The sequence below is a fragment of the Camelina sativa genome, chromosome 2, assembly GCF_030686135.1.
Source record: "Camelina sativa cultivar CO46 ecotype springtype chromosome 2, ASM3068613v1".
Taxonomy (NCBI): domain Eukaryota; kingdom Viridiplantae; phylum Streptophyta; class Magnoliopsida; order Brassicales; family Brassicaceae; genus Camelina; species Camelina sativa.
This window is the reverse complement of record NC_141881.1, coordinates 10,972,614-10,984,676: the sequence shown is the minus strand read 5'-3', so window position 1 is coordinate 10,984,676 and position 12,063 is coordinate 10,972,614. Positions and strand designations below refer to the sequence as shown.

The window sequence follows — 12,063 nt, the reverse complement described above, 5'->3', positions numbered from 1 at the left end:
TGAATTATATTGATATATTTTTAAGTGATTGTGCTAATTTTTTGCTCTACCATTTTAAGGAATGGGAGGACGAGAATAAGGATTACAGACGAGAACATGATAGAAGGAAAGATGACTAGATAAGAACATAAATTTCCAAAAAGAAAAATCTTAGAACATGTTATAGTTAAAATAAATTAACACTTACTATCTTATATGTAACCTTTTTAAGAAAGGCATTAAGGTGTGTTTAATAATATTAAAAATTTTAAAACAAAGAAATGTAACGCAATATAGATGAACCAGACATATAATAATAAGAATAAGAAGTAATTTTGGTAATGAAGTCAACTAATTTTGTAATATTGTTTTACTATATAATATAGAAATATACTAAGAACTATATTTGTGTTTGTCCCAAATGGTATTTTGTTAATTTTTGTATTCGTTCCATCCAGTGTTTTAAACTCGGACCAGATCGGTCCAACCGTGACCCGGTAGACATTCCGTTACGGGTTACCTCTAAAAACTGGACAACTAAAAACCAACAAAAAGCCAAAAAAAGTCCGCTAAAAACCTGTAAACCTAAAAACCTGTAAACTGGTGGGTCGGACCAACGGGTTGGACCAATGGATCGGTATCAAATTAAAATATTTTATTTTTATCACACTTTAAACTCAAACCAAATTAAAACTAAATGTTGTTGTTTATAAAAAAAATCACTCAGTTATTTTATCTAATCATTTAAAAATTTAATTTTAGTTGTATAGTACTTCATTATGTATGTTTTGTTCGTATATATATAGAAAGAAGATGTTATATTTATAAAATGTAAACAAACCAATAAACTAATTGACCCATGGTTCAACTGATCTGGCCGGTTGACCCAGTGACCCGAAAGATTTTCGGTTCACCTTCCGGTCCGGTTTTTAAAATATTGGTTCCATCACATTTTCAATCGGGAATAATTTTTTTTGTCTTATAACGGAAATTTCATATATGGAGAATCTTCACTATCTATAACTATAATTCAGGGACAAGACGAAATGTGAATTACATCCACTCCGAAATATTTGTATCAACACATGTTTTCATGATTTTTATATTTTTTTACATGCACTCTTATGTGTTTTTTTAGCAAAAGTTATAAATGTTATATCAAGTCATTGTTTTTACAACTATAATTCCGCACGTATGTGCGGGTCCATCACTAGTTAATGTTTAATCTTTCAGTAAGAGTAAAAATATAATTTTAATATTACACTAATAAAAAAATTAAATAATCATTAATCTACAAAAAAAAGTATTTTATCTCTCTAATTAATTATGGACGAAAATTATTAATTAATTTTTTAAAATTATAAACCAATCTGAATTTTAAAAAGTTAAATTTTATATCTGAGTATCCAAATTATTACTTTAATAACTAATAAGTTTAGAAGATTTTGTTAAGATTTTAAATTATGATTCTTCTATCATTTTTTTTTTTATTTCATTTAGAAATTGTTTTGAATTATCTACATAGCTTTTCTGGCAAATAAACATCTAAAATCGACAAGTTTCTGGCAAAAAATTAGAGAATTGACAATAAAAAGCTTTCAAAGCCGTTAAAAATATGATTTAAAAAGGTACTATATGAGTTAATCATTGTAGCCATTTAGCTAGCTGAATCATACCTTAAATCCATTTGAAAACCCAGTTATTAAACTACTTAACGGCTACACGTACACTCAATCTAAGGGGATTAATATGGTGAAAGGTAAGAATTAATCTCGATCACCCTCTGTTAATTATTGGAAAAAAAACTTTAACTGGTTGATGTATAAGTATCGATATAAAAGGTTGAATGGTTGATAATAGGTTTTCTTGATCTGTAAAGAAAAAAAGAAAAAGAAAAAAAACGAAAAAGACTAGTGTTTCTTGGAAAGTATACGAAGGTTGACTGACCATATCGACTCCATCAAAACGTGAGAACAAGGACGAAATACGATATTCCAATAAGATAAGACAGACCAACCCAATCACTCAAAGATGCAAACCAATAAGGAACATTCTAGTATATAAAGGCATGCATTTGCTTCAGTAATCAGTATCTCTCCTTCTAAGATATATGATGGGCCAAATAAATATTATCATCGCGATGGTTCTAACTTTAGTTCTGAATATGCAAATGATCAGTTCCGTCTTCGCTCATGAGACCAAGGTACTTAGCATAGTAGCATTTATGAGATATATTTCTTGATCAAGCAACATAACCATGCATATATAACATTAAGTATTTTGTAATTTGTTACGTGTGACCAACGTACAGGTGTATGTAGTTTATCTGGGAAAGAAGACACATGATGATCCTGAGTCTGTCACTGAATCTCACCATCAGTTGCTGAGGCCACTTCTGGGAAGCTGAGATTTAGAAGTAATTCTACAAATGAGATTTAGTAGGTGATAAGGGCATCTCCAACTATCGTTACTCAGATCATTGCTTTACCAAAATTTTAGTGAATAAATAATAAAAAGTACTAAAAAGACAAGAGAGAGAAGAGAAGCGTTACTCAAGTTGCTGTTGGAAGAAACAATTCCTACATTATTTATATACATGGCCACTTATTATTGGTTTATACTTGTTTCAATTAAAATACTATTAATTTTTTTTTTCTGAGAAACATTTATGATTTCAACGGGTAATGATGATCTAACCCATCCTATAGACAAGATTAATACAAAATATTCAAAAAAATAAAATTGTTCCAAAAGGAAAGTCTTTTTAAGTGTTTAATATATTGTTATCAGTTAATGATGATGATTTGTAAACATAAAATACTAAAAAGTTGGATTCGATATAAAAATTATATCACTGATTCCTCATAATTATATGTTTCTCTCATATATGTTTGTGATCTGTTATAATATTGTTATGTATTATTCTTCAGCGCGCGTTAGATATTGCATTACTACATCCATTTTACTTTAGTTGTTGTTTTAGTGTTAATTTTTTAGTTCATAATAGTTGTCATTTTAGATTTTCAATATAGATATTTGGTAAACATTACAATTTTATCCTAAATGTTTCAATGTCTTGAACAAAAATAAAAATAAAAATGTATTTAAAAAAGAAAAAATAGAAAATTTAATTATTTTTTTAATTTGTGTAAAAAAAACTTAAAAGCTAACTAGATTGAAACGGGGGAGTAGTATATTTATGTGAAAGTACCAAATATAATATAGTCTTTTATTGTAGCCATCCATCAGTTGATCATCCTTATGATTTATAGTTGTCAGTAGTTAATTTTGTGCGAGGACATTAAAAGATAACTTATATATATTCAGAAGAAAGTAAAAAGATAGAAATCAATATTCTGAAAATAAAATTTGTAATATGTATTTTAGTAAAAGAATTAGTATATGACAAGTTTGTTTGATATAGTTTCTTAATTGTCCTGTTTTCAGCAAAAAAAGCAGTCCATGATTCAGTAGTGTATAGTTATCGACATGGCTTCTCAGGTTTTGCTGCCAAGCTTACAGAGTTCCAAGCCCAGCAAATTTCAGGTACTTGCAAAGTCGAACCCTTCTCTGTTTTTTTTTTTGACTTAACATAATAACCCAAGTAGTAATTTTTATAAACATACCATTTCCCCTTTGAGAACAGAACTACCTGAAGTAGTACATGTCATGCCAAATACATTATACGAACTGACTACAACTAGAACTTGGGATTACTTGGGCCTGTCTCCGGGTACTCCAAAGAGTCTTCTACAAAAGGCCAACATGGGAAGTTCTGTCATTGTTGGAGTCATCGATTCAGGTTTGTGTCTATGAAGGCAATACCTTAAATACTCTTAGAGACATGTTGATTGATAGAAACCATCAAATGCATGCAGGAGTGTGGCCAGAGTCTGAAATGTTTAATGACAAAGGCTATGGACCTATTCCTAGCCGTTGGAAAGGTGGCTGTGTATCTGGAGAACTCTTCAACGCCTCGATTCATTGCAATAAAAAGCTGATAGGAGCAAAATACTATGTTGATGGCTATGTTGCCGAATATGGAGTCTTGAACAAACCAGGGAACCCTGAGTACATTTCTCCGAGGGACTTTAACGGTCATGGCACGCATTGTGCCTCGACCATCGGTGGTTCTTTTGTGCCTAATGTGAGCTACTTAGGCGTTGGAAGAGGAACTGCAAGAGGCGGTGCTCCCGGTGTTCATATAGCTATGTATAAGGCGTGCTGGTCTACAGGGAGATGTTCAAATGCTGATATCTTAAAAGCAATAGATGAAGCTATTCATGATGGTGTTGATGTTTTGTCACTCTCTTTGGGAGCAAGAGATTCTTTATCACCAGAAACTGATGTGATTGACCTGACCTCTGTGGGAACATTCCATGCGGTAGAAAAGGGAATTTCTGTCGTTGCTGCAGCTGGTAATGATGGCCCTGGGGCTCAGACCCTTTCCAATGTAGCTCCTTGGATCTTGACGGTAGCTGCAACTTCTCTAGACCGTTCGTTTCCCACAGCCATCACACTTGGGAACAATATAACAATACTGGTATATTGATGACTATAAAAGCTCTTTCGCGAAAGATTTAAACCTTATGTTGAAGATTTCTTCTATGCTTAATGCAGGGTCAAGCCATCTTTGCTGGTCCAAAGCTCGCTTCTGTTGGTCTTACTTACCCAGAAAGGCCACTCTCCGGGTAACATTGAATCACCTATTTCATGTTTTGACTATATACACTTGATATTGTGTATATGGAAACTGATGCCTTCAACTTAATTGTAGTGACTGTGCGGGGCTCGCTGCTAATCCCAAAAATACAATGCAAGGAAAAGTTGTGTTATGTTTCACAGCAGATTTAAATCCCACCTCTACGGCTGTAAAAGATGCTATAACCGCAGTAAGAAATGCACGTGGTCTCGGGATAATTATTGCCAGAAATCCAACCCACTTGCCTATTCCATCTCGTCACTTTCCATGTGTTATGGTAGACTTTGAGCTCGGAACTGACATTCTTTTCTACATACGCTCCACTAGGTATCTTCACCCACCTGTCTCTTTGACGGTTACTTTCATGGATGATGGATCCAAACATCATCTAACTCATTTTTTTTTGGGTTTTGTGTTGCAAGATTTCCCTTTGTAAAGATAAATGCTTCAATTACACTTGTTTCACACTCTGTGGCGACAAAGGTAGCAACTTTCTCATCAAGAGGACCCAATTCAATATCTCCAGCCATTCTTAAGGTACCTCACCTGTTTCCATACCTATCCAACTCCTTGAGATTCTAAGAGTTTTTGATGACTAATTTTCTGCTACTGCAGCCTGATATAGCAGCACCTGGCGTGAACATACTAGCAGCTATTTCTCCAAATAGTTCTCTTAACGACGGAGGATTTGCTATAATGTCTGGGACATCAATGGCTACTCCTGTTGTCTCAGGAGTTGTAGTGCTACTCAAATCATTATACCCTCATTGGTCTCCTGCTGCTATTAAATCAGCTATTGTCACCACAGGTTCTTACAATCTTCAAATGCATTGTTAGAATAATCAATATAACATACTGATATTGGGATCATATTTTACATTTCAGCATGGAAAACTGATCCATCCGGGGAGCCCATTTTCGCAGAAGGGTCAAGCCGCAAGCTAGCAGATCCGTTTGATTATGGAGGCGGACTCGTAAATCCAGAGAAAGCTGCAAGACCAGGTCTCATATACGACATGACCATTTATGACTATGTCTCATACATATGCTCTACCTATAAATACAATGACGTCTCCATTTCCCAAGTCCTCGGAAATAAAACAGTATGTCCTAAACCGAAGCCTTCTGTTCTTGATCTAAACTTGCCATCCATCACAATACCGAACCTCAAAGACGAGGTCACTCTCACTAGAACCGTCACTAATGTTGGACCACTCAACTCGATATACAAAGTTATGATGAATCCTCCGATCGGCGTTAGTATGACTGTGACACCAGATACGCTAGAGTTTAACTCTACGACCAAAATAGTTTCTTTTAAAGTGAGAGTTTCGACAAGGCACAAAGTTAATACTGGCTATTACTTTGGAAGCTTAGCATGGACTGACAATCTACACAGTGTGGTCATCCCAGTATCTGTCAGAACACAGATCCTCTAACGATTGCACGATGAGAACTGATGTAAGGGAAAGCATCTTTTGCGCAAGTACTTTATTGTTGTGTTGAATAATATGTAAAGCATAATGCTGATGAAGAATAATATCGTGTGTTTTGTGTTGTTTATTCATCCGTACGTAGAATGGTCATAGGCACTCACGAGATTCATCTGTAGTTATAATAAAAACAAAAACCCTTAGCTGGTTGATGCTGCATAAGTATCAATAATAGGTGGATAATAAGGACCCGTGATAATATACGCTAGATTTGCTTGAGCTGTAAAAATTAAAAAAAAAAAAGATTATTTTTGCTTGAATAGTAAAAAGGACATCCATATTGACGACTCCAGCAAAACGTGAGAACAAGGATCAAAAAAGATAAGAGAGACGAAACCAATGACGAAACTCAATGACGCAAATCAATGACGCAACCCAGTAAGGAACATTCTAGTATATAATGGCATGCATTGGCCTCAATAATCAATCAGTATCTCCAACTCGAACCACATAACTATACCTCTCTCCCTTTTAAGATAGATGATGGGACACATAGATATTATCATCGTCATGGTTCTCACTATAGTTCTGTATCTGCAATTCAGTTTCGTCTTTGCTAACACCAAGGTACTTAGCATTTTAGATGAAGAAACATTACCATATATATTTAACATTGAGTAATATTGTTGCTTTCTTTTGACCAACAGGTTTATGTAGTTTATCTGGGAAAGATGACACATGATGATCCTGAGTCTGCCACTGATTCCCACCATCACTTGCTGTGGCCACTTCTTGGAAGGTGTGATTTATTAGTAATTCTACAAATGAGATTATATATACTAGTTGATAACCCATGCTATAGATTTGTTTCTAAAAGATAGACCATTTTTTTATGTTTTGAATATATTATTTTTAGTTTTTTTTTGGTAGAGGAATATATTATTTTTAGTTAATGATTATGAATAAGGTATACTATTGGTTTAGAGTTATAAAAAACGTTATTCATCCAAAAAATGAATGCATTTATAAAAGAAGTTATTCATCCAAAAAGGAATTTATTTATAATTAAAAAAGTGTTAAAACTAAAAAAAATAGTTTTTTCTTAACTATATGACGCTTTAAACAATTAAAATAAAATCAAACAAAGATGATAGGAGAATTATAATTTTAAATCTTAACACATCTTCTAAATATATATATATATAAATATATATATATTTTTAACATCTTCTTAATATCTGTATTATTAATTTCAGAACATTATATGGATATTTCTAATCTTATAGTTAATGTTAAAACTTGTTAAATGTGTTTTGTTATAGGATAGTAGAGAATTAAATGTAAAGTTGTTTGGATATATGAATATCAGTAATGACATTCTCTGTAAATATTTAGCCAAACATATATATGTTTTTAAAATGTACTTCAAAAATACCATTATATATATATAATTTTATCATAAAAATAATTTATAAAACTTTATGTATATATTTGTGTGTATATGATTGTCAAAAAAAAAATGTGTGTGTATATATATATATTATAAAAATATAAACATTGACCTGCTTATGGCACCAATTCGACCCAAATATCCAATGATCTCGGTAAAGTTAGATTTGTTTTAGAATTGTGATTAAATACATTAACCAAACCAAAAAGTAAAAACCCCAAAGTAAACTTGATCTTTATTTAAGAAAACCCTTTAAAAAAAAAAATCACTACGTATTCGTGAAACATAGCAAATTTTTAAGTAAACGAAAATCCAATGTATATACTTTATTACTTTATTATAAATAAATTATAATATAATGCTCTCCCGTGCATGCCAAATGTTCTTACCTAGTTTATATTTATAGTACATAGAAAAAACATTCTTTTTGATTTGGTATTATTAAACATATAAAAATTAAAACATATCTATATTTCTCTCATATGTTTGTGTTATATCATACTATTTTTATATTTTATTATTTATAACATTACATATTAGTATATTTATGTGCTAAGAATACCAAATAATTATTTGTTTAGAGGTTCGTTTAAAAACGATATAACATTATATATTATTGTCTATTTTTGTACTGATTTTAGTATTTTTCATTCAACTATATAAGTCTTCATCCATTTCCATGTTCCCAATTAACAATGGTGTTTAATATATACGACATTATGTATAATATAAATATATACAAATTATATTGAGAATAAAAAACTTTATTAATTTATTAAAAAGTTCAAAAATAATTTTGAGAAGAAAGAAAAAGATAGAAGCAAATATTCTGAAAAAAATAAAAAAGTATTAAGTATTTTAGTAAAAGAATTAGTACTATATGACAAGTTTGTTTAATATTTACTTAAATAGTTAACTGTCATGTTTTCAGCAAAAAAGCAGTCCATGATTCAATAGTGTATAGTTATCGACACGGCTTCTCAGGTTTCGCTGCCAAGCTCACAGAGTCCCAAGCCCAGCAAATTTCAGGTACTTGCAAAGTCGAACCCTTCTCCGTTTCTTGACTTCACGTTTCTGAACAAATCATATCCCCTACGAGAACAGAACTGCCTGAAGTAGTACAAGTCACACCAAATACATTATACGAACTGACAACAACTAGAACTTGGGATTACTTGGGCCTGTCTCCGGGTAATTCAGAGAGTCTCCTACATAAGGCCAACATGGGAAGTCCGGTCATTGTTGGAGTTATTGATTCAGGTTTGTGTCTATGAAGCAATATATACCTTAAATACTCTAGACATGTTTATATATAGAAACCATCAAATGCATGCAGGAGTGTGGCCAGAGTCTGAAATGTTTAATGACAAAGGCTACGGACCAATTCCTAGCCGTTGGAAAGGTGGCTGTGTATCTGGAGAATTATTCAACGCCTCGATTCATTGCAACAGAAAGCTGATAGGAGCAAAATACTTTGTCGATGGCCTTGTTGCTGAGAACGGAGTCTTGAACACGAAAGAAAACCCTGAGTATGTTTCCCCGAGAGACTTTAGCGGTCATGGCACGCATGTCGCTTCAACCATCGGTGGCTCATTCCTGCCTAATGTAAGCTACTCTCGTCTTGGAAGAGGAACTGTGAGAGGTGGTGCTCCGGGTGTTTTTTTAGCTATTTATAAGGCGTGCTGGTTTCAAATGGGATGTTCAAATGCTGATCTCTTAAAAGCAATCGATGAAGCTATTCATGATGGTGTTGATGTTTTGTCACTCTCTTTGGGATCGGGTGTTCCTTTAAATCTAGAAACTGATGTGAGGCTTTTTTTTGCTATGGGATTATTCCACGCGGTAGAAAAAGGCATTCATGTCGTAGCTTCAGCTGGTAATAATGGTCCTGCGGCACAGACCATTGGGAATGTAGCTCCTTGGATCTTGACGGTAGCTGCAACTACTCTAGACCGTTCTTTTCCCACAGCCATCACACTTGGGAACAATATAACAATACTGGTATATTCATGCCAATTAGAGAACTATAAGACAAACTGTTTATCTAAGGATCTAAAGTCTGAACCCAATGCTGATGATTTCTTCTTTGCTTTAATTTAGGGTCAAGCAATCTTTGCTGGTCCAGAACTCAGTTTTGTTGGTCTTACTTATTCAGGGTAACTTTGAATCACTATTTCATTTTGACTATATATTCCTCTGAGATTGAGTATTTAGAAAATTATGACTTCAACTTGCAGTGATTGCGCGAAGCTCTCCGCTAATCCAATGGAAGGAAAAGTTGTGTTATGTTTCACAGCAGATATAAATCCCCGCTCTAGGGTTGTTACAAATGCTAGAACCGCAGTTAAAAACGCTGGTGGTCTCGGGGTAATCATTGCAAGAAATCCCCGTCCGGTTAACCCAACTCATAACTTTCCATGCGTTACGGTAGACTTTGAGCTCGGAACTGACATTCTGTTCTACATACGCTCCACAATGTATCATCACCAAAACTTGTCTGTTTCTTTGTGGAATTTATGGATGATGGTTCCAAACATATATCACCACACATTTTGGGTTTTGTTTTGCTAGATCTCCCATGGCAAAGATACATGCTCCAAGAACATTTGTTTCACACCCCGTCGCTACAAAGGTAGCATCTTTTTCATCAAGAGGACCCAATTCGATATCTCCAATGATTCTTAAGGTATATCATTATTTTCCATACTGATCCAGCTGGTATGTATTAATAATACAGTATTTATACACTAAAATCTGACCTACCACACATAGCGTTTTGGGAAACACTATCTAAAACTGAGATGATTGTCAACCAACGCTATATTATACTGCTACCAATACCCCAATTTCCTGTAGTGTAGATTCTAAAAGTTTTTGATGCCTAATTTCTACAGCCGGATATAGCAGCACCTGGCGTGAACATACTAGCAGCTATTTCTCCAAATAGTTCTATTAACGACGGAGGATTTGCTATGATGTCTGGGACATCAATGGCTACTCCTGTTGTTACTGGAGTTGTAGTGCTACTTAGATCATTGTACCCTCATTGGTCTCCTTCTGCTATCAAATCAGCTATTGTCACTACAGGTTCTTATCTTCTTCAAAATCATTGTAAGAATGATCAAAATATCATATTGATCTTGGGATCACATTTTACATTGCAGCATGGAAAACTGATCCATCCGGGGAGCCTATTTTCGCAGACGGGTCAAACCGCAAGCTAGCAGATCCGTTTGATTATGGAGGAGGACTCGTAAATCCAGAGAAAGCTGCAAGACCAGGTCTCATATACGACATGACCATTGATGACTATGTCTCGTACTTATGCTCTACCTATAATTACAATGACGCCTCCATTTCCCAAGTCCTCGGAAATAAAACAGTATGTCCTAACCCGAAGCCTTCTGTTCTTGATCTAAACTTGCCATCCATCACAATACCGAACCTCAAAGACGAGGTCACTCTCACTAGAACCGTCACTAATGTTGGACCACTCAACTCGATATACAAAGTTATGATCGATCCTCCAATCGGCATTAGTATGACCGTGACACCACATACGCTACAGTTTAACTCTACGACCAAAATAGTTTCTTTTAAAGTGAGAGTTTCGACAAGGCACAAAGTGAATACTGGCTATTACTTTGGAAGCTTGACATGGACTGACAATCTTCACAATGTGGTCATCCCAGTATCTGTAAGAACCCAAATCCTCGAACGTTACCACGATGAGAACTGATGTAAGGGAAAAATGCATCTTCTGCTGAACTACTATATATGTTCTTGTGTTGAACAATATGTAAAGCATAATGCTGATGAATAATAATGTTTAGTGGATTATTGTGTTGTTTATTCATCCGTATATTATATAGAATGGTCATAGGCACACACGAGGTCCAACGTTGTAACAGATGATATTATGAACAACACAGATTCACTCCAAGTCGTGATTCCCAAGTTATAACTGATGATAAAAGAGACCTAATCTCTATCACTTATCCACCATGAACAGAGCTGTTTTCTGAACCCTTTACGTACTCATGATATCTCTAGATGATTCTCACACTAATGTTCTCCTTTTATTGTGCAATATGTACGATGTTTGCATACTATTGATTTTTTCCTCAATTAATCTATAATGTTAAATTTTATACAAAGTGCAATCTTGTTCTCTACCTGAATGAACTTTGTTGTATATGTTTGCTTCATATGGGCTTATTTAGTTTGAACCATGAATTGGGTCTATATTGATGTGTAGTCCATACATGATCCGGATTGTGTAGTCTGAAGGAGTAAACCAACATAAACTCTAGAGTTTCACTATATAAGGGAAACTAGGGTTAGTGAAGGATAAGCCGCAAGCACTAAGGCACGCATAGGAGAACCTAGTTGTATGCTGGTGGTAGCTGCAGGGCACAGCCCAGGTGCTATGCAGGGCAGATGCAGAGGCGCAGGATAGGGCGCTGTGCAGGGCAGATGTAGAGGCGCATGACATAGTG

The 12,063-nt window shown here is 34.3% G+C and overlaps 2 protein-coding genes across 3 annotated transcripts; both read left to right on the top strand.

The window, feature by feature from the left end:
* Positions 1-1,919: 1,919 nt before the first annotated feature.
* LOC104720801 (subtilisin-like protease SBT3.9) lies at positions 1,920-6,244 on the top strand. 2 transcript variants are annotated; one of them, XM_087481690.1, is made up of 10 exons: positions 1,920-2,182; positions 2,291-2,381; positions 3,427-3,525; positions 3,626-3,781; positions 3,858-4,522; positions 4,600-4,670; positions 4,757-5,008; positions 5,104-5,218; positions 5,297-5,489; positions 5,567-6,244. In XM_087481690.1, exons 1-10 carry the CDS (start codon positions 2,090-2,092, stop codon positions 6,118-6,120), a joined length of 2,289 nt encoding a protein of 762 aa, XP_087337816.1. In that variant the 5' UTR covers positions 1,920-2,089; the 3' UTR covers positions 6,121-6,244. The 2 variants fall into 2 exon arrangements, with proteins under 2 accessions (XP_087337816.1, XP_087337817.1); XM_087481691.1 differs by having other exon boundaries at positions 1,971-2,182; positions 2,291-2,421.
* Positions 6,245-6,366: 122 nt separating this feature from the next.
* LOC147948433 (subtilisin-like protease SBT3.9) lies at positions 6,367-11,416 on the top strand. The gene is made up of 10 exons (XM_087481668.1): positions 6,367-6,741; positions 6,822-6,913; positions 8,496-8,593; positions 8,669-8,824; positions 8,901-9,565; positions 9,665-9,720; positions 9,802-10,041; positions 10,136-10,250; positions 10,459-10,651; positions 10,729-11,416. The coding sequence occupies exons 1-10, from the start codon at positions 6,655-6,657 to the stop codon at positions 11,301-11,303; spliced, it is 2,277 nt and encodes a 758-aa protein (XP_087337794.1). The 5' UTR covers positions 6,367-6,654; the 3' UTR covers positions 11,304-11,416.
* Positions 11,417-12,063: the final 647 nt, after the last annotated feature.